General features: G+C 40.5%; 1 protein-coding gene across 2 annotated transcripts in view; it reads right to left on the reverse strand.

Moving 5' to 3' along the window:
• The window catches only part of eif2ak4 (eukaryotic translation initiation factor 2 alpha kinase 4), a 141,512-nt gene that overhangs the window by 32,671 nt on the left and 88,538 nt on the right, over positions 1–20,303 (reverse strand). For both annotated transcript variants that reach the window (XM_060933940.1, XM_060933941.1), the window contains exons 26-31: positions 19,188–19,304; positions 17,907–17,972; positions 14,309–14,482; positions 12,087–12,221; positions 11,880–11,987; positions 11,649–11,777 (exon numbers count right to left, since the gene is read on the reverse strand). In XM_060933940.1, coding sequence (XP_060789923.1) covers positions 11,649–11,777; positions 11,880–11,987; positions 12,087–12,221; positions 14,309–14,482; positions 17,907–17,972; positions 19,188–19,304 — 729 coding nt within the window. The remainder of the gene's footprint in view (positions 1–11,648; positions 11,778–11,879; positions 11,988–12,086; positions 12,222–14,308; positions 14,483–17,906; positions 17,973–19,187; positions 19,305–20,303) is intronic.

Genomic DNA, 20,303 nt, shown 5'->3' on the forward strand with positions numbered 1-20,303 from the left:
TCATGAGATGCTTCTTGTGTGACACCTTGGTAATGCGAAACGTTTTTATAGGCCATCAATTAGGACTAAACCAGCTGATATTAAAATTTGCACCAATAAGGGGCAGGATTGCTTTCTAAATACGGACAGATTTCAGCTGGTTTCTTGGCTTTCTATGCCTTTTTGCACCTCCTTTTCTTCATGCGTTCAATACTTATTCCCTGCGTCATTCCACTTTATTACACTTAATTTATGGACATGTATGTTTTGATTTCTTTGTATGTGTGAATTATTTGGGTTGTTAGACATCTAGTGAAAATTTCATGTCAATCGCCCCATCAGAAATATATTCACTGAGAAAAATGGTGACGTGTTCAATACTTATTTTCCCCGCTGTTCCCCTCAACAACCCTGTGGTTAATTTAGATTTTCTCTTGAAATATCACTGCACTGTCTCTGGCCTCAGCTCTGTTCATGAGACACATTTCACCCGTCTGGCTACGTGCTAGGTCAGTGCAACCTGGCAGGTCAAATCCACGGCTTGGCCCAGAACAAATAAATAAATAAATAAATAAATAAAATCTAAACTGATATTTCATCTTCGTTAACTCATGCCATTGGTCAGACTGTGTTCAGCCTAGATTCATCTGTACTAACCACTTTAAAAAAGCGTTCTTTTTGGCCATAATCTTCCAGCAAACTGCAATGACCTTCTCCCAATAAATGGCCTCCGATTCTTGGCTACATCACTGTGATGTTCTCTGGCAGAGACATGCCCACTGTTTATAATCCAAATCAAATTTTGAACTCCCACCCAACCAGATATACCATTTCACTCAGAAATAAGGTCACATTGTGAAAAAAAAAAAGAAATTGCAATTTCTGTTTCACATTACCTTGAAAGGGAAATCCTGGCATAAAACTAGTACTATGTAACACCATATTGCATCAATCCCCCTCAGTGTTTATCTCACACACACACACAAAAGACATAACATCGTGAAGTAAATAACATTATCTCTTTACAATGGCACCTGACAAGGACTGGGACATATTAGGCTGCAAGTAAACAGTCAGTTCTCAAAGATGATGTGTTGGAAGCAAGAAAAATGGGCAAGTGTAAAGATCTGACCAACTTTGACATGGGTCAAACTGTGGTGGTTACACGACTGGGTGAGAGCATCTACAAAATGGCAGGTCTTGTGGGAAGCCCCCAGTATACAGTGGTTAGTACCTACCAAAAGTGGCCCAAGCAAAGACAACTGGTGCAGCAGTGACAGGGTCATGGGTGCCCAAGGCTCACTGATGCACAATAGCTCTTCCCATAGAAGAGCTATTGTAGCACAAATTGCTGAAAAAGTTAATGCTGGCTATGATGAAAAGGTGTCAGAACACACAGTGCATCGCAGCTTGCTACATATTGGGCTGTGTAGCCACAGCCCGGTCGAAGTGCCCATGCTGACCCCTGTCCACCACCAAAAGTGCCTACAATGGGAACATAAGCATCAGAACTGGACCATGGAGCAATGGAAGAATGTAGCCTGATCTGATGAAACATGCTTTCTTCTACATCATGTGAATGCCCGGGTGCGTTTGTGTTACTTACCTGGGTAAGAGATGGTACGTGATGCACTTTGGAAAGAAGGCAAGCCAGCGTGATGCCTCTGGGCAATGTTCTGCTGGGAAACCTTGGGTCTCGGCATTCACGTTGCTGTTACTTTGACAAGTACCACCTACCTAAACACTGTTGTAGACCAAGTACACCCCTTCATGGTAGTATTTCCTAATGGTATTGCCTAATGGCAGTGGCCTCTTTCAGCAGGATAATACGCCCTACCACACTGCAAAACCCGTTCATGAATGGTCTGAGAAAAACAACAAGGAGTTCAAACTGTTGATTTGGCCTCCAAATTTCCCAGATATCAGGCCAGTTGAGTATCTATGGGATGTGCTGGACAAAAAGTCTGATCCACAGAGGTACCACCTCACAACTTGCATGACTTAAAGGATCTAATATTGATAATATTAAAACCACTTATTGTGCCTAATATTGGAAAGATCCATTTTGTGCCACCAAAACAGCTCTGACCCATCGAGGCATGGATTCCACAAGATCTCTGAAGGTGTGCTGTTGTACCTGGCACAAGACATTAGCAGACAGTTGATCTTTTAAGTCCTGTAAAGTGTGCTGACTTCAGTTACGACTGACTTCCTGTTAGCTCAGACGAGTCTCATCATTCTCCTCTGATCTCCCTCAACAAGGTGTTTCAGCCTGTAGACCATCTGCACAGGATGATTTTTTTTTTATTTTTGCACCATTCTGAATAAACTCTAGACTCTTCTGTTTGGATACACAAACCAATTCATCTGGCACCAACAACCATGCCATAGTTAAAAAGTCACTGAGATCACATTTTCCCTACTGCTATATACTGAAGACATTTGGGTTTGAGATCAAAAGAGGAACATGAGATGATGGATCAGAATTTTAGCTTTCATCTCCTCATATTCAGGGTTCCCTCTAGCGCTCGTCACACTCATCATTGACGAACATAATCCATTAGTGATGAAGAGAAAATTACTAGCAGTCATCACAGTGACGAATGCATTTGTCATCTTTATCCTAAGTCATTTTTTCTACAAATCCCTCCACAAATCTCTACGTTTGCCGAAATCCAACCACTGTGAAGAGGCTTCCCCAGAGTGTAAACAATGAGCATGTGCTCAAAACACACCCCACCACACCCTGGGCCCCATTTCCCCCCATCTCTTTTGATTGGGTCTAAATATTTACTAGGGACAAAAACACCAGTGGTTTTTCTTTCTTTTTAAGGATATTCCAAATTGTTGTATTGGCTATGCCCACTGTTTGTACACTGACTCAAATTGACTTTCCTGCTTTTCTCACCTTCAAAATGGCTTGCTTTTCTCCCATAGACAGCTCTCTGGTCTTCATGTTGGTTTATCCTTTTTAACAACAAATGCAGTCTTCACAGGCGAAACCCAGGGCTCAAACCAAGAGTAAATATTCAGAGCTATTAATTCTTTAAAACAATCAATCAAACTAACAGGACACACCTGAGCAACAAGAAACACCTGTCAGCCACATGTTCCAATACTTCCGATCACTTGAAAAATGGGTGACTTCAAACAAAAAAGGTGCCATGTTTCAAGTTGTTTAACGCATCTAGATATCAGGGAATGAAATACTGGGAATTATTACATAGACACAGGACACTTTTTCGATGGAATAAAAACAAATGTATTCTATTCCCTTCTAGCGGGTTTCATTCATTTGGTTTGAGAGCATGCAATATTGTTAGCATATCGCCATTTCTACATGTATTACATCACTCTACCCAATGGAGAATGAGCGTTGAATATGGTTTACGATATTGCATGGTTGTCAAGACAACATGACATCACACGTCGGAGCTGATGAGAATATTCAATGAGAAAGTTTTCTGCTGCGCATGCGCACAAGCATTTCTTTGTTCGCCACCGGGACCCGCAGTAAACTGTCGCAGTGAATTGAAAATGCCATAAGATACGTATTACATGTAAAATGTCCGCACTAGCAAGCGACTAACAGTTTGTAAACAAATCTATAACTGTTCCACCGAATAATAATGGGATTTTTTTCCATGGTATATCAGATATATTCCATTCAGCTAGCATGATATTGAACTCGTCTTCGACTCATTCACTATCATGCTAATTGAACGGAATGCATCTGATAGGCCACTCAAGGCCAGCCAATATTATTTAAATAAAAACCAAAATTCTGATCTATCCTCCGTCTCGCATTCATCTTTTGATTGCCAACCCAAATATCTTCAGTGTAGAGAAAAAACAAAACAACTGGCCTTGAAATTCCAGTGCTTTTAGAGGGGAGTGGTTTTTTTCCCCAAAAAAAATCCAAAAGTAAATAAAACAATGATGCAAACATTTTCAAGTTTAGCACTTTGAGGAAAACTAATTGACAGAAATATATGTTTGGCATGCTTGAAACTGGAACAGGCTGTTCTGATTGCTACTTGTTTTGGTTAGTTAAATCCTTGAGATTTATCTTCACTTGCACATTCTGCTCTGTGTGCAATGAAGGTTATTTTGACCAGTAAATGTCTTTCTTCTTTTCATAAGACTATGATCCTGACAGGTGATGTAATGGTCCATAAGGTCTTTTATAAAAGTAGTCTAAACCAGTGATGTAATGCTTCATCACCCATTTACATTACCCTGTCATACATTAACTTAGCTTCATCAATCACATCGTCATCATTCATCAATCACAAAGCTACCACACACTCTTGAATGTGAATATATGCTCATGTTTGTCCTCCAATAAACTGAGAAACATCTCTGAGCAGCTGTGTCTGCGTCAGTGACTGTTTGCTCCCGACTCGGTCCGTGAGGCAGAATCTCTTAAGCGACAGAGGGTCTACATTCCTAGACCTCCTTCAGTGCAGACAGATCGAAACCTATCACTAATAAAATCGAAAGAAAACTGCAATTGTGTGTACATTCTGTAAAAAAAAAAAAAAAATGGACACTGGAGTCAAGTTCCTCATCCTCTGATGTAACTAGCTTACATTAGCATTTGCTATTCAAACCAGGAAATCCTGCACTAAAAATTACTGCATGAGCAGGATAAGAAAGTACGTTTTCAAAAAAGTATATTGCTGGTTATTTTTATTTTGGGCTTAACCATTTGAGAAATAAATATGGATTTTTTTTTTTTAAAACCAAAATTTATATTTGATCACTTCTAGTTGCCACTAACTAGCCAGTGTTCTCCATCATACTGCCTGACAGCTACTACCTAGTGAGGATGAGGTCAAACATTTCTTACGAGATGCTTATAGCTCCATCATTGTATTTTTTTCCCCAAAATGCTGCTCATGCAATATAATCACAGAGCAACTGAACATTTTTGCAAAGATGCCAACTGCACACTTTCTCATATTATATATGAACCCACAGACACCCACGTTTGTCTAGTGTGGCTCAGCATGGGACAGAGCATTCAGAGAGCATTCCCCCTTCAGCAAACTGGCTTTACCACCAGGTGAATTTTATCTTTGTTTGATATTAAAAACTGGTCCAAAATCAGAAAAATCAAAATAACTGAAGCAAGGAATAAAAAAAAATTTAAACACTCTAGCTAAACTGCAGATACCAGAACCCCTGCCATACATCAGTCCACAAAATCTGGATGAATCTATCACTCATTATACCCACTACTTGCCGCAAGTATGCAGTCTTTGTATAGAAAGGAAAAGAATTAGAACATGCTCCAAGACAGAGGTGTGGACTGCTTTTTACTTTCTTGCGGGATAGAATGGGCAGCTAGATACAATCCAAAGCTTCTAAGACAAAGAAAGACCACACTTATAAAAACATGAGCATGCAGGGTTTCCCATACATAGACCGGATTTAATGGATTCCTATCGCCACACAATCAGACTCGCGATTTTGAAAAGGAAAAAAAAAAATTCCGTTGCGTATCGTTCCGTTCATTCATAGTGCTCTTTCTTTCTTCTTGTTCACAGGCGCGCGCACGCACACACAGAGACGTGTACACAGGCCTGCCGTTGCGCATATACCCGGACTGCAAGTAGGCCTGTTAGGCTAATTAAAAATAACGCAGCCTTCCCGATTCGCCTTCCGACCCCTTATTTTAAAAGGTAGCCTACGTTGTGCTCGTGATGAGCTTTATCATAGCCTTCTCGGCTTACAGGAAACGGACATCCCTGAGTCAGGCTACAAACCAATTTTGATGCAGACAGTAGCAGCTTGACGTGAGGAACCGGCCTTATTGCATTATCCCGTTTATCCCGCTTCAGCATTCATGCAAGTTATTAATAATGGCTTGACATTCACAATAAATAAGGATTTCCCACTAGCCTAAATAAAATGTTATACTCGCGGGGATGCCTAGTTGATGCTATCTGAAGCATAAAATCTGAATATTTTAAGAAACATCTTTATTAGCTTTATTGGCGAAGTAGAATTGCGAGCGGGATTTCTCAGCTATGAATAGGGTAAGCACATAGAAATTCAGTATTCCTTTGTATATTTTTTTGACGTAATGGAAATTATTAGTGCTTTGATGAAGAAAATGTACTTTTTTATCCATAGATTAAAACAGACCTCAGGAATAGGCTCCAAGGGGAACACCTGGCAGCCTGCTTACGAATCTCCATAAATGGTCCCGAACCCAATGACTTCCCTTACGATAGGGCACGCGAGTTTTTTTTTTTCAGGAAGCCACGCAGAATTAAATGTTCTGATAGGGCATGCAGGCTTTGCACCAATTAGGGTAATGCTTTTTCATTATTGTTAGTTGCCTTGGTGTTACCTTAAGTGGTTTCTTACATCTAATTATATTTTATTATTATTTTGTTGTTACATTATACTATTTATTTCATTTTAGTATTGATTGAGGTAAGTGTTGAGTTCAATATTTAAAATAATAAATGAATAATTGAAAGATTGCCACCAAAAAGGCAAAAAACTAAGGTAAAAAACTAAACTTTAACTTCAATTTTGGTGAGTAATTTTCATAAATTTAAAAGACAGGTTTTCCACCAACATCAAGCCCAGCAAACTAATGGCCTGCCCTGTAATCTAAAGTTGGGTCGAGGAATGAAACCAGGCAGGGTTCTGGGAAAAATTGTTTTAGCTGTCTTCTCTGAAAGAACTTAAAAGAATTTAGATTGAACTGAATAATCTCAAATGCTTCTTGTAGCTTTAAAATAGTCCCAGCAGGTGACTGAAGAAAAATACTGTGTGTTTGAACACCGCCCGCTGTAAACACTTTGCATACACCCCAATGACCGACTCCACCGACCGCCACGACACCACCGCGCACGACTCCCTCATCGGCACAGTGGAGCACCACAAATTGCTACCTGGTCTGTGGGAAACACTGGCATGCATATGATGCTGCAGTGCTACGTGATCGTTCATTCATCATCAGCGACATCAGTCAGGATCACAGTGGTTTAAACAATTCTTTTTTTGCTTATATTTTCGCACATATGACCAAGTGATGACAACTGTGGGAGCGAGCAGGATTGGTTAAACGTTCTGCATGAAGGGGTAGTAATAGAATTTAATATAAGATCAACTGTGAGCTACTGCTCACTTACGTATCCCCCCCGCTCTCACTTGTATCAGAATGCAAGCAATCGAAGGAATAGGACACTTATTATGAATGTTGACTTCAAAAAATAATTAACCCTGAAACAAGTAAGTAAAGAGCAGTGTTCTCCCCAGGGATTTCAAACAGCATCCTGGTAAACTGCCATTTTGAAATAGCATTTTGCTTCTTGAAATCGCATCAAAATCCACCGTATAGGTTTCGTAAACACATTCAGTCGGGAAACAGGAAGTCGATGTGCGACAGACCAGAAAACGGTATACACGGTATAGAACCCCAAGCTGAAGCTCAGTACCAAATATCAAGCACTTGTGATTTGTAGTTGCTGATAAAAAGGGCGTTTTGGACAGATGGAAATACGTAGACATGGACAGACAGAGGTAAACCAGTATATCCTCCTTCGGATGCTTTTCTTTACTTATTTATCTACTGCTTACGTCTACCTCCGCTACAATGCAAGTATCTCACTATATCTGTCTCACAACTATTACTTCAGAGCAGAGTCATATTTTGGACCAACATCATCCCTTTCCAGTCAAGAAAACTATAATGGGACCAAAAAAAAATAAAAAGACAATTAGATATAGTGTTGATTTTGGACTTCAAGCTGGGACACAGAGTTGAGTGATTTGAGGTTATGAGGCAGCCAAGATGCACAACAGAGCATATAAATAAAATAAAACCAGATTAATATGAAGAGCAGGAAAAAAACAATGTAGGCCAACATAGCAACTGCAGGACCAAGATGAAAAACGAAAGCAATTTGGACTGCTTAATAAATGATTGAGAGATAATGTCAGTACTGCACAGGGTGTCCCAAAAGTCTCCACATACAGGGAAAATTAACACTTTTACCAAAACGTCTTCCAAAATTCTTCATACTTGGTTGATATTATATAATTTTTTTCCTCAAACAGCCTTTGACAAAATATCACCACACTGAAACCATTCTCATGGCTACAGCACAAAGATCATTTCAAGGAACGCATTCAAAGTGCAAGTCCATGCAGAACAGTGCGCTAACGAGTTCATCATGAGTGGGAGAGACAACTCCCTGCATGTTTACAAAGAAATGACAATCATGTAGAGGATGTTTTGTAAATAAAATTACATTTTGCTCAAAAGTGTCGCTTTCCCCTCCGTACCGAGACTTTTGGGACACCCTGTAGCGTGGACGAGCGTGCAAGAACGGGGTGCGAGTAATCTGGGTGTGTAATGCTGAGGCAAAGGCTCCTTGGCACTGATGAAGGAGCGCTGTGGACGTGCAGAAAGCAACAGTGCCATGGCAACAGTATGGAAACTTTCTACACTATTAGCACTAACCCACAACACTAATGTGCACCCACCGACATGTTCAACATATAATCATTCAGCAATATAGTGAAGCATCACTGTATTAACCCTCGAATTCATAACTTTCCTGTTAAAGCCAGTTTTACACTCTGTGTGATTGTGGCTTGTTCCCCCCCACCCCCTTCAAAGATGACTTGTCACGCTATACGAGATTCTCTCAATGAACTTTAGGCTGAACTCTATAACAGGTTGTGTAATAACCTGTTCATGTAAGCTTAGGGCGTATTCACACCAACGTTGTTTGGTCCAGACCAAACGAACCAAATTTCCCTTGGTCCGGACCTTTTGGGTTGGTCTGAATACAAACCACCGAACTCTGGTCCGGACCAAACAAGCGGACCGAGACCGAGCTGCAAGGTCGGACTCGGTCCGGACCAAAGGAACCCTGGTGCGGATCTTTTGGAGGTGTGAAAGCAGACCGGACCTAATCTGACAGTTTTGCTTTTTTGTACCTTGGCAGCTTCCATCATTTGTTGAGCATTATGGAAAACAGTGTCTTGACACTCCACCGCAAAGTGCAAACACTGTTTCGGTTGTCAAGGGAACCTTAGAACAGTCGTTCAGTTATTCAGACCAGTGGTAGGCTAGACTACAGAGAACAAAAAATGAATAGGGGGCAAACGTGGGCCGAGGAAGAAACGCGTACCCTTGTGGATATATGGGCAGATGTCCACATATCTGAACTTTTGGAGAGAACACACAAAAGATGCCGACGTGTTTGCTGTATTCAGTGAAAAAATGAAGAAGGGGTTCACGCGCTCCCCAGAACAATGTCGGCTAAAAGTGAAGAAACTCCGTCAGACCTACATTAAAATCAGGGACATTCTTTCAAAAAGTGGCGGTACTAGCGACGCAAAAAAGAAATTCATCTATTACGATGGATAAGGCGAATATCCCGACACATACCTCCTCCGTCTTGCGTGAAGAGCCAGAACTGTCACAACATGATGTGTGCTCATCAGCGCTATCCTCCGTAGCCGCCTTGCCCTTTGAAGTCGTCGTTGATAAATTACTTGTACAACAGCATACTAATCGCACAATTGTGAAAACAGTAAAAACATATAGCTTTGATGACATTAAAAAGAATAACAGCACGGAAAGCCTCCATGACTACTTTTGAACTTAACGCTTTGTGCGCGTGTCGTCTCTGACCAATAGCTGAACGACCTCAGGGCGCGTGGCTTTGTTGACAGATTTTGGTCCGCTTACTAAAATGTACAGTGTGAAAGCGAACCGCACCAAAATGAAAAAATAAAAAAAACATTTGGTTCGGACCAAAGCAAGTGAACTATCGAACTATCCTGGTCTGAATACACCCTTATACAATGATGATCCTCTAATGTTAGACCTGACGTCATCAATCCTGGCTAATGCAAGTACTCAGTGGTACCGGTATAAAACAGTCTTCAAACTGAACTACACGTAATAAGGATATTTTTTGTTCATTAGTACGTTTCACCAATTCAATACTGTATTTGTAGCTGCCCCATGAGGTTTGTGTAATCCTATTCAGTTCTCTCATTGGTTGATTTTAGATGACTATAGGAAAAACTGAAATGTCAGATGCTGCCAGAATGTTTTTGTCAGCCGTCACTGACGCTAAATCAGTCACCAGTAAGCATGTGACATTATGCCTTGAGGGCCTACTGATCTTAACACAACACCAAAGAATTATACCAGAACGTCAAGGATGTAGTAACTCATCTGGCTTGCCATCAAAACAACCATGACTACCAAAACGTCAAACAGAACTGAAATGTGACGATGTGAGAGAGGACCAACCTCCACGACAAATTGTTTCCAACAGGAAAATCAACAAATGGCTACATTTTGTTCCCCAAGGGACGAGCTACCCGAAACATCAACCAGAACTGAAGTCACATGATAAATGAGAGCGGAGATAGAATTCTACTCAGAAGAAAATTTGTTAAGTTGACCTCATTACTAACTTGTTAGCAAATAATTGACAATACGATGACCAAGTTTTGTGCAGAAGGTCTTGTTCTTTCAAAAAAATAAAATAAAATCAGAACTGAGGGAGGAGACACTATTTTACAAAAAAAAAGTTGCAAACAAATTGTTTACAACAAGAAAATCAACAAGCAAACGACCAAATTTTGTTCCTCATGGGAAGCTCTACCCAAAACATCGAGCACAATTGAAATTGGATTGAGGAATGAGAGGAGAAACAACTTAAGTTGGCCCAATTACCAGTTCGTTAGCAAAAATTTGACAATACAATGACCATGTGTTGTGCAGCATGACTAGTTCTTTCAAACAAAACAATCAGAACTGAAATCCAGATTTATGATTTAACTGAAAATAAACAAAGTTGGAAACAACAGGAAAATCAACAAAGAAACGGCCAAGTTTTGTTCCTCATGGAAAGATGGACCCAAAACATTATCGGAATTGGAATCGGATGAGAAATGAGAGAAGAGATTACATTCTAGTGAGAGGCCTGGAAAATCTGTTAATTTGGCCTAATTGCTAATTCGTTAGCAAAGGATTTGACAAAACAACTAACAAGTTTTATGCTGAGTGATCAGTTCTTTCACACAAAACAAATAAGAACGGAAATCAGTGAAGAATTGATGGAGATGCTTTTAAACTGAATTGTGGATGACTAACGACACGCCATGGCAACAGTTCATCGGCCTCATGGCCAAATGAGCTAATAATTATGTGCAATTTAAATCTCATTTCATCTCTGGCCGCTTTATCCTGTTCTACAGGGTCGCAGGCAAGCTGGAGCCTATCCCAGCTGACTACGGGCGAAAGGCGGGGTACACCCTGGACAAGTCGCCAGGTCATCACAGGGCTGACACATAGACACAGACAACCATTCACACTCACATTCACACCTACGGTCAATTTAGAGCCACCAGTTAACCTAACCTGCATGTCTTTGGACTGTGGGGGAAACTGGAGCACCCGGAGGAAACCCACGCGGACACGGGGAGAACATGCAAACTCCGCACAGAAAGGCCCTCGCCGGCCACGGGGCTCGAACCCGGACCTTCTTGCTGTGACAGCGCTAACCACTACACCACCGTGCCGCCGATGAACAAAACTGTCAATTCTAAACCAGTACAAAATGTGTGAATTTTACATCTCCCTGAATCTCAGGTCAAAATATCAAAACTCTGACCTGCAACACATCGTAGACCAAGTCAGCTGACACTCCAGCAGTCCAGAGCTTCTGCATGACATTAATGGCTCTGCTCATTGACGTGTGGCCAACGGGGACCACCAGCACATCACACGAACTTACAGGAGGCTGCAGAGACAGACAAGACCCAAGACAGCCAATCAAAGACCGGCACACTTGCAAACCACCAGTGAGAAAAGACAGACAGAGGAAGAGATGCTCCAATCTCACCGGTTCTTCCATGGCTGCCACAGCGGTACAGATCTTATCAAGGGCTATGCTCGCCCCCACCGCTGAGGCCACGGGAGCAGTGGCTGCTGGTCCACGGAAGTCAAGGATCTGAGGGAGGAGTCAAACACAAGCTTCTGAAGAGCAGGTGCATAATGAGACAGCACTCGTTACAGGTTATTAAGGCAGTTTGTGTCTGTTTGACCGTACCAGGTTGTCATAACGTCCTCCAGCTGCTATTATATCAGGAACAGTGCGTTTGCGCTTCTTAATAAAGGCCACAAACTGGAAGACGACCCCGCAGTGCTGCTGCACCTTGTAGACAAGGCCCAGATTGACCACCACCTGGAACTCAGCAAGAAGTTCAGCTGCTTAGTAAAAAGACACCAATATTAGGGTTTACCTACATCTACGTATTAGAGTGGTGCTTGAAAGTTTGTGAACCCTTTAGAATGTTCTATATTTCTGCATAAATATGACCTAAAACAATATCAGATTTTCACACAAGTCCAAAAAGTAGATAAAGAGAACCCAATTAAACAAATGAGACAAAAATATTATACTTGGTCATTTATTTATTGAGGAAAATGATCCAATATTACAAATCTGTGAGTGGCAAAAGTATGTGAACCTCTAGGATTAGCAGTTAATTTGAAGGTGAAATTAGAGTCAGGTGTTTTCAATCAATGGGATGACAATCAGGTGTGAGTGGGTACCCTGTTTTATTTAAAGAACAGGGGTCTATCAAAATCTGATCTTCACAACACATGTTTGTGAAAGTGTATCATGGCACGAACAAAGGAGATTTCGGAGGACCTCAAAAAAAATTTTGGTGCTCATCAGGCTGGAAAAGGTTACAAAACCATCTCTAAAGAGTTTGGACTCCACCAATCCACAGTCAGAGAGATTGTGTACAAATGGAGTAAATTCAAGATCATTGTTACCCTCCCCAAGACTGATCGACCAACAAAGATCATTCCAAGACCAAGGCGTGTCCTAGTCGGCGAGGTCACAAAGGACCCCAGGGTAACTTCTAAGCAACCGAAGGCCTCTCTCACATTGGCTAATGTTAATGTTCATGAGTCCACCATCAGGAGAACACTGAACAACAATGGTGTGCATGGCAGGATTGCAAGGAGAAAGCCACTGCTCTCCAAAAGAAACATTGCTGCTCGTCTGCAGTTTGCTAAAGATCACGTGGACAAGCCAGAAGGCTATTGGAAAAATGTTTTGTGGATGGATGAGACCAAAATAGAACCTTTTGGTTTAAATGAGAAGTGTTATGTTTGGAGAAAGGAAAACACTGCACTCCAGCATAAGAACCTTATCCCATCTGTGAAACATGGTGGTGGTAGTATCATGGTTTGGGCCTGTTTTGCTGCATCTGGGCCAGAACGGCTTGCCATCATTGATGGAACAATGAATTCTGAATTATACCAGCGAATTCTAAAGGAAAGAGTCTCAGGACATCTGTCCATGAACTGAATCTCAAGAGAAGGTGGGTCATGTAGCAAGACAACGATCCTAAGCACACAAGTCGTTCTACCAAAGAATGGTTAAAGAAGAATAACGTTAATGTTTTGGAATGGCCAAGTCGAAGTCCTGACCTTAATCCAATCGAAATGTTGTGGAAGGACCTGAAGCAAGCAGTTCATGTAAGGAAACCCACCAGCATCCCAGAGTTGAAGCTGTTCTGTACGGAGGAATGGACTAAAATTCCTCCAAGCCAGTGTGCAAGACTGATCAACAGTTACCGGAAATGTTTAGTTGCACTTGTTGCTGTGCAAGGGGGTCACACCAGATACTGAAAGCAAAGGTTCACATACTTTTGCCACTCTCAGATATGGAATATTGGATCATTTTCCTCAATAAATAAATGACCAAGTATAATATTTTTGCCTCATTTGTTTAACTGGGTTCTGTTTATCTACTTTGAGGACTTGTGGGAAAATCTGATGGATGTTTTAGGTCATATTTATGCAGAAATAGAAAATTCTAAAGGGTTCACAAACTTTCAAGCACCACTGTACATGTAGGAACCATATAAGATTGTTTGTTCATGTCTTGTGACTTCTTTAATCCTCATTCATCCAAACTGATTCATATCATAAAAGCCCCTTGTAATGGAAGATGTTATATCCTCATATCATGCGAAGTCATTATTTATGTTCGATAATCATAAGACATTGATTACTTGGTGCTGATTTCCATTTTCATTCCAGTAGGTAAGTAACATTATTAATTCGCTGAACAGAGCTTTTTCAGGGGAAAGATATACATCAAGTGGCCCCTATTCATGACAATCAGAGCCGTTTTTCAAAACAGCTGAACTCAGTTTCTTTTACCAAGCTTTCATACTAAAACATCCCTGATGAGATGTAGCATCAGAAGTTTTTTTTTTTTAAGCGGAGCAGCGTGGTTAGCAGTATTACCTGTATTTTAACTCCGAGTCTCTTAAGCAGACCTGTAAGCTCCTCCAGATCTTTCAGGCCTTGCTTGGCCAACTGTGTGACTGCAGCAGTCTTCTGTTTGGTCAAAGAGTTGATGAAAGGACTGAGCTCACGCAGCTCTCCCTTCTGCTCGATGAACTTATAGAGCATTTGCAGCTGCACAGAGATGCACACTGAACATGAGTCTCAGTTTACAATGGGAAGACATACAGAAACAGTAAAATATTCCATTCATTCCTGAATAATCATTCATTCAGGTCCTGAACAGACGAATACAGACCTCAGAAATGCATCACAAATATTTAAATAATATTGGCTGACGTTGAGTGGTATATCAGATATATTCCATTCAGCTAGCATGACACTGAATGAAATACATCTGATATACCATGAAAAAAAGCCAGCCAATATTACTATTATACATACACATACACTCTTCATAGCAGGATTCTCGAAGGCCAATGCTAGTTTACCCACGAGTCAGCACAGCAGTAAAGTAACCTTCCAACCGGTGTAGCATTCATCAGTAGTGTTAGGGAATGCGAATAAAGCAGTGAAGCCAGTGCTATCGAGAGCAAGTAACACAGGCTAACAACTAAAAAACTAAGATTTCTGTCTCCAGACTCTTATTCCACGCACGCTCGCCACAGTATTTTTCACTCAAGTATTCATTTTCCTCTGCAATTTACTTCGTTATTTTTAAAATCGACAACTACACACGATAGAGCTACCTGGAACCCTACCACTAATCCCCTGCAAAATCCTTTGCCCTGTTGCTTTTTTGGTGTCTGGCTAAGTTTTGACTGAGCTCAAGTCCCAGCTCTAATAGTAATGGTTCACCACTGCTTGTAAATACAGTGGCGCTTGAAAGTTTGTGAACCCTTTAGAATTTTCTATATTTCTGCATAAATATGACCTAAAACATCATCAGATTTTCACACAAGAAGAGAAACAGAACCCAGTTAAACAAATGAGAAAATTATTATACTTGGTCATTTATTTAATGAGGAAAATGATCCAATATTCCATATCTGTGAGTGGCAAAAGTATGTGAACCTTTGCTTTCAGTATCTGGTGTGACCCCCTTGTGCAGCAATAACTGCAACTAAACGTTTCCGATAACCGTTGATCAGTCCTGCACACCGGCTTAGAGAAATTTTAGCCCATTCCTCCGTACAGAACAGCTTCAGTTCTGGGATGTTGGTGGGTTTCCTCACATGAACTACTCGATTCAGGTCCTTCCACAACATTTCGATTGGATTAAGGTCAGGACTTTAACTTGGCCATTCCAAAACATTAACTTTATTCTTTAACCATTCTTTGGTAGAACAACTTATGTGCTTAGGGTCGTTGTCTTGCTGCATGACCCACCTTCTCCTGAGATTCAGTTCATGGACAGATGTCCTGACATTTTCCTTTAGAATTTGCTGGTATAATTCAGAATTCATTGTTCCATCAATGATGGCAAGCCGTCCTGGCCCAGATGCTGCAAAACAGACCCAAACCATGATACTACCACCACCATGTTTCACAGATGGGATAAGGTTCTTATGCTGGAATGCAGTGTTTTCCTTTCTCCAAACATAATGCTTCTCAATTAAACCAAAAAGTTCTATTTTGGTCTCATCCGTCCACAAAACATTTTTCCAATAGCCTTCTGGCTTGTCCACGTGATCTTTAGCAAACTGCAGATGAGCAGCAATGTTCTTTTTGGAGAGCAGTGGCTTTCTCCTTGCAACCCTGCCATGCACACCATTGTTGTTCAGTGTTCTCCTGATGGTGGACTCATGAACATTAACATTAGCCAATGTGAGAGAGGCCTTCGGTTTCTTGGAAGTTACCCTGGGGTCCTTTGTGACCTCGCCGACTATTACACGCCTTGCTCTTGGAGTGATCTTTGTTGGTCGACCACTCCTGGGGTGGGTAACAATGGTCTTGAATTTCCTCCATTTGTACACAATCTGTCTGACTGTGGATTGATGGAGTCCAAACTCTTTAGAGATGGTTTTGTAACCTTTTCCAGCCTGATGAACATCAACAACGCTTTTTCTGAGGTCCTCAGAAATCTCCTTTGTTCGTGCCAGGATACACTTCCATAAACGTGTTGTGAAGATCAGACTTTGATAGATCCCTCTTCTTTAAATAAAACAGGGCGCCCACTCACACCTGATTGTCATCCCATTGATTGAAAACGCCTGACACTAATTTCACCTTCAAATTAACTGCAAATCCTAGAGGTTCACATACTTTTCCCACTCACAGATATGTAATATTGGATCATTTTCCTCAATAAATAAATTACCAAGTATAATATTTTTGTCTCATTTGTTTAACTGGGTTCTTTTTATCTACTTTTCGGACTTGTGTGAAAATCTGATGGATGTTTTAGGTCATATTTATGCAGAAATAGAGAAAATTCTAAAGGGTTCACAAACTTTCAAGCACCACTGTATGCATAAAGACTAGCTAATCAAGTTTTGGTAGCCTTTCAAGTGTTCAATGCGTCTTTCTTTTTCCCAGTGAACAAAGAAATGCTTGTGCGCATGCGCAGCAGAAAACCTCCTCATTAGATATTTGCATCAGCGCCGATGTGCGACATCATGTTGTCTCGACAACCAAGCAATATTGTAAACCATATTCAACGCTCATTCTCCACTGGGTAGAGTGACATAATTTTTTTATTTTTTATTTTACCTTTATTTTACCAGGTTAGTCTCTTGAGATATAAATCTCTTTTCCAAGAGAGACCTGGCCAAGATGGCAGTACAGATTGTTTTATGTTTTTTATGAAACTATCAAACCTTAAAAAAAAAAAAAAAACACAAAAAGACATAAAACAAATAAAGAACATTACAAACATTAAAAGGCGTCACCTAAAATATCTAATTAAAACGTGCAATTATGAGTGGACTTGTGCTCTAAGGCTTTTACATAACCTATAAAATCATGCAAGGGGATGAAGCGCTGTAATTTCAAATCTTTTTGCAGATCATTCCAAGCGGTGGGTGCAGCAATCATAAATGCTTTTTTGAACAACTCTGTCCGGGCTTGAGGTACATTCAATTAAATAAAGTCATGAGACCTCAAACAACGTGAGCTCTGTTTAAAAGAAAGAAGCTCAGAAATGTAACACGGGAGTCTGCCAATTAAGGCCTTGTACAAAAAGATATAAAGGTGAGAGAGCCTGCGAGTTGACAGTGAGGGCAAGTTTACATTGGAATAAAGTGTGCAGCGATGAGTGAGAGGTCTGGAGTTTGTAATAATACACGTAGGATAAGCAATATGACAACAATATTGCATGCTATCGAACCAAATGAATGAAACCCGCGAGAAGGGAATAGAATACATGTTTTTATTCCATTCCAAAAGTGCCCTGTATATATAATAATTCAATATATATTACACACATCACACAAGTGTAAGTAGAATACACACACACAGCTTCAGGGTGGATTTTCCTTGATATTTAAAAAAAAAAAAATTCAAAAACTTTCCTCGAACCGACAGTTTAGATATCAAAATACCCAACGTACAATTGTAGATCCGTGACCCAAGCTGCTGTCAAGTTCCTGTAACTTACACTGTTATTAGACGAGGACAAGTTGCAGAACTTGGCTTCCACCTCACGTTTCGTCAGTTTCTCACTCTGTTGAAAAAGAAATATTGAAATTGAGATGTTTGGTTATGAAGAGAACCTGAGGGAGCAAATTAGCACTAAAAGCAAACCAGGGAACTCTGAACTGTGAGCTAAAAAAAAAAAAAAAAAAAAAAAAACACAATTTATACGACGACACACAAAAGCATGATTTTGATTTTTCAGGGTTGACTGTATTCTAATGTCAAGTACTTGAGGCGTGTTTTTGGTTTGTACTAACACGAGGAAATGCGTTCTGATAAAGACTAAAACGCCATTCTATAAGTCGCTGGAGTTAAGGACAGCTTCCAAAAGCTATGATGCAAACATAAACCATGATCTGTGCTGCAGATTACTGTCTAGAGAGCAACAGTATTGCAAAAGCATGGAATATGTAGCATACTGTAACTAAACCCTGGCCTCCATCTCTGCATGGGTCTTATAAATTAGAGAATAACAATGCGTAATGGAAGAACAATGTGTAATGGAAACTGTCAGTTGCTGCCATGTTGCAGCCATTACAGGAAGCATTTTTATTTTAATCTTAATTTGTTTTCCCATTATAGCAAAGTGCTATTGAATTCTTGACCACGACTGTTCAAAAGGTGTTGACTGATTTTCTACAACAGCAGCTCTGACCGTAGTGCCAGATAATACATGATCATTTCTATCTTAACAACTTGCACAGGGAGAAACAAACCATGGGGGGGCACACACCACAGAAACTGAGTTTAAAAAAAAAAAAGTGTTACTGTTCATTTGGTGAGATGTTTGTTTATGCGTTTTTGAAGCTGTGTTTAGGACTTTACAGCAGCAAAAGCTCCAAGTTTTCCAAGATGACGGAGGATTTCTTGGTAATATGACAAGTAGCTTTTTAAAATGAAAGAAATAAATCACATGAAGGTTTATGCAATAAGGTCCGTGAGAACAGGAACCAAATTTCTCAATGACATTATGGAACAAACTGAACTATGAACAGATCAAACTTATGACATCATTCTTCAAATAATAAATAAATTGTGTGTATAATCAATATCAGGGTCATAACAGCATCACGCCATCCCATCACTGGACTGATTATTTTCCTAGAGCAGCATGCCACATCATGTTTTAGTCCTTATATATGATAGATTGGTCTTAAATTTGTGGAAGCATGTTGACTGGGTATATTATAAATGTGCTCACCAAGGTGTCAGTGTGTGCGCACGCATGCATGCCTGAGCTTACCATGGCATCACACAGTATACACGAAGCCTGGTTTAGTTTATCTTCTGGCACACCGCTGTGCAGCAGAATGGCCCGTAACAGGCTGGTGTGGTTCAGATAGATAGTGTAGTTCCTTTCCTGCAATGCCGCACAAAACCATTAACATGTACCACTTCGCATGGCCTTATTACGCAACCATATTGTGATGTTATACTTAAGTTATTCCACGAAATCGAGTCGTACATGAGCTGATAGCGGCTATAAGCCGTGTACGACGAGATTGAGTGGAATAACTTTCATTCCAACCACGTTCACTGGATTTTGAGAAACCAAGCATTTTTATTTTTATTAAATTTGAGAAATTAAAAAAAAAAATTTATACAAAATATCCGACAAAATATAATTTCCACTTAGAATGTAAACAAACAGGCAAAATGACAGTATCAATTTGTGAAAAATGCTATAATCATGATTATAGTCCACTTGCATGTGACGTCACAGCCGATCCAGATTGTAAACAGACGCCATCTTGTCGGTCAAACGCCATATTTCCGCCATCGCAATTTACCGACACTGACTTTCGTTGTTTTTCGCCCAAATCTGCAAATATTACCATGCCACAATGCTGGAGAGTTGTATGGCATATAAATGCCACAACAGGAGAGGTCAGAAATCGGGAAGAAAGTTTCATAGGCTGCCACGGGACCCTGACAGGCGCGCAAAATGGATTGCTGCTATCAGCCGGGCCGATCCAAACAATAATAACAACAAGGCATGGGTACCGACTGGAAAGAACGATCACTGGCGCCTGTGCAGTGACCATTTCATCTCAGGTTCGCCATGTATTTATTCCAGTATATCCATGTGATATCAGTACTAGTACTCAATACTTAAGTGACTTACCCATCCAATGAGGATTGTTATTTTCTTGTTTACAAGATGCCACATCTGAGGGGGGCTGACAAATCCTGAATTTCTGTAAAGATAACTGTCCAGAGATTTATAAGCACGCAGTGCTTCACCACTGAACAGCGAGGGAAAGTTAATGAGGTAATTATACACATCTGGGTATTCCACCTCTGGCAGTTCAATATCCACTGACACGGTCGTGAAAACTATGTCCAGTAATCGATAAGG

The sequence above is a fragment of the Neoarius graeffei genome, chromosome 11 (assembly GCF_027579695.1).
Source record: "Neoarius graeffei isolate fNeoGra1 chromosome 11, fNeoGra1.pri, whole genome shotgun sequence".
Lineage (NCBI taxonomy): Eukaryota > Metazoa > Chordata > Actinopteri > Siluriformes > Ariidae > Neoarius > Neoarius graeffei.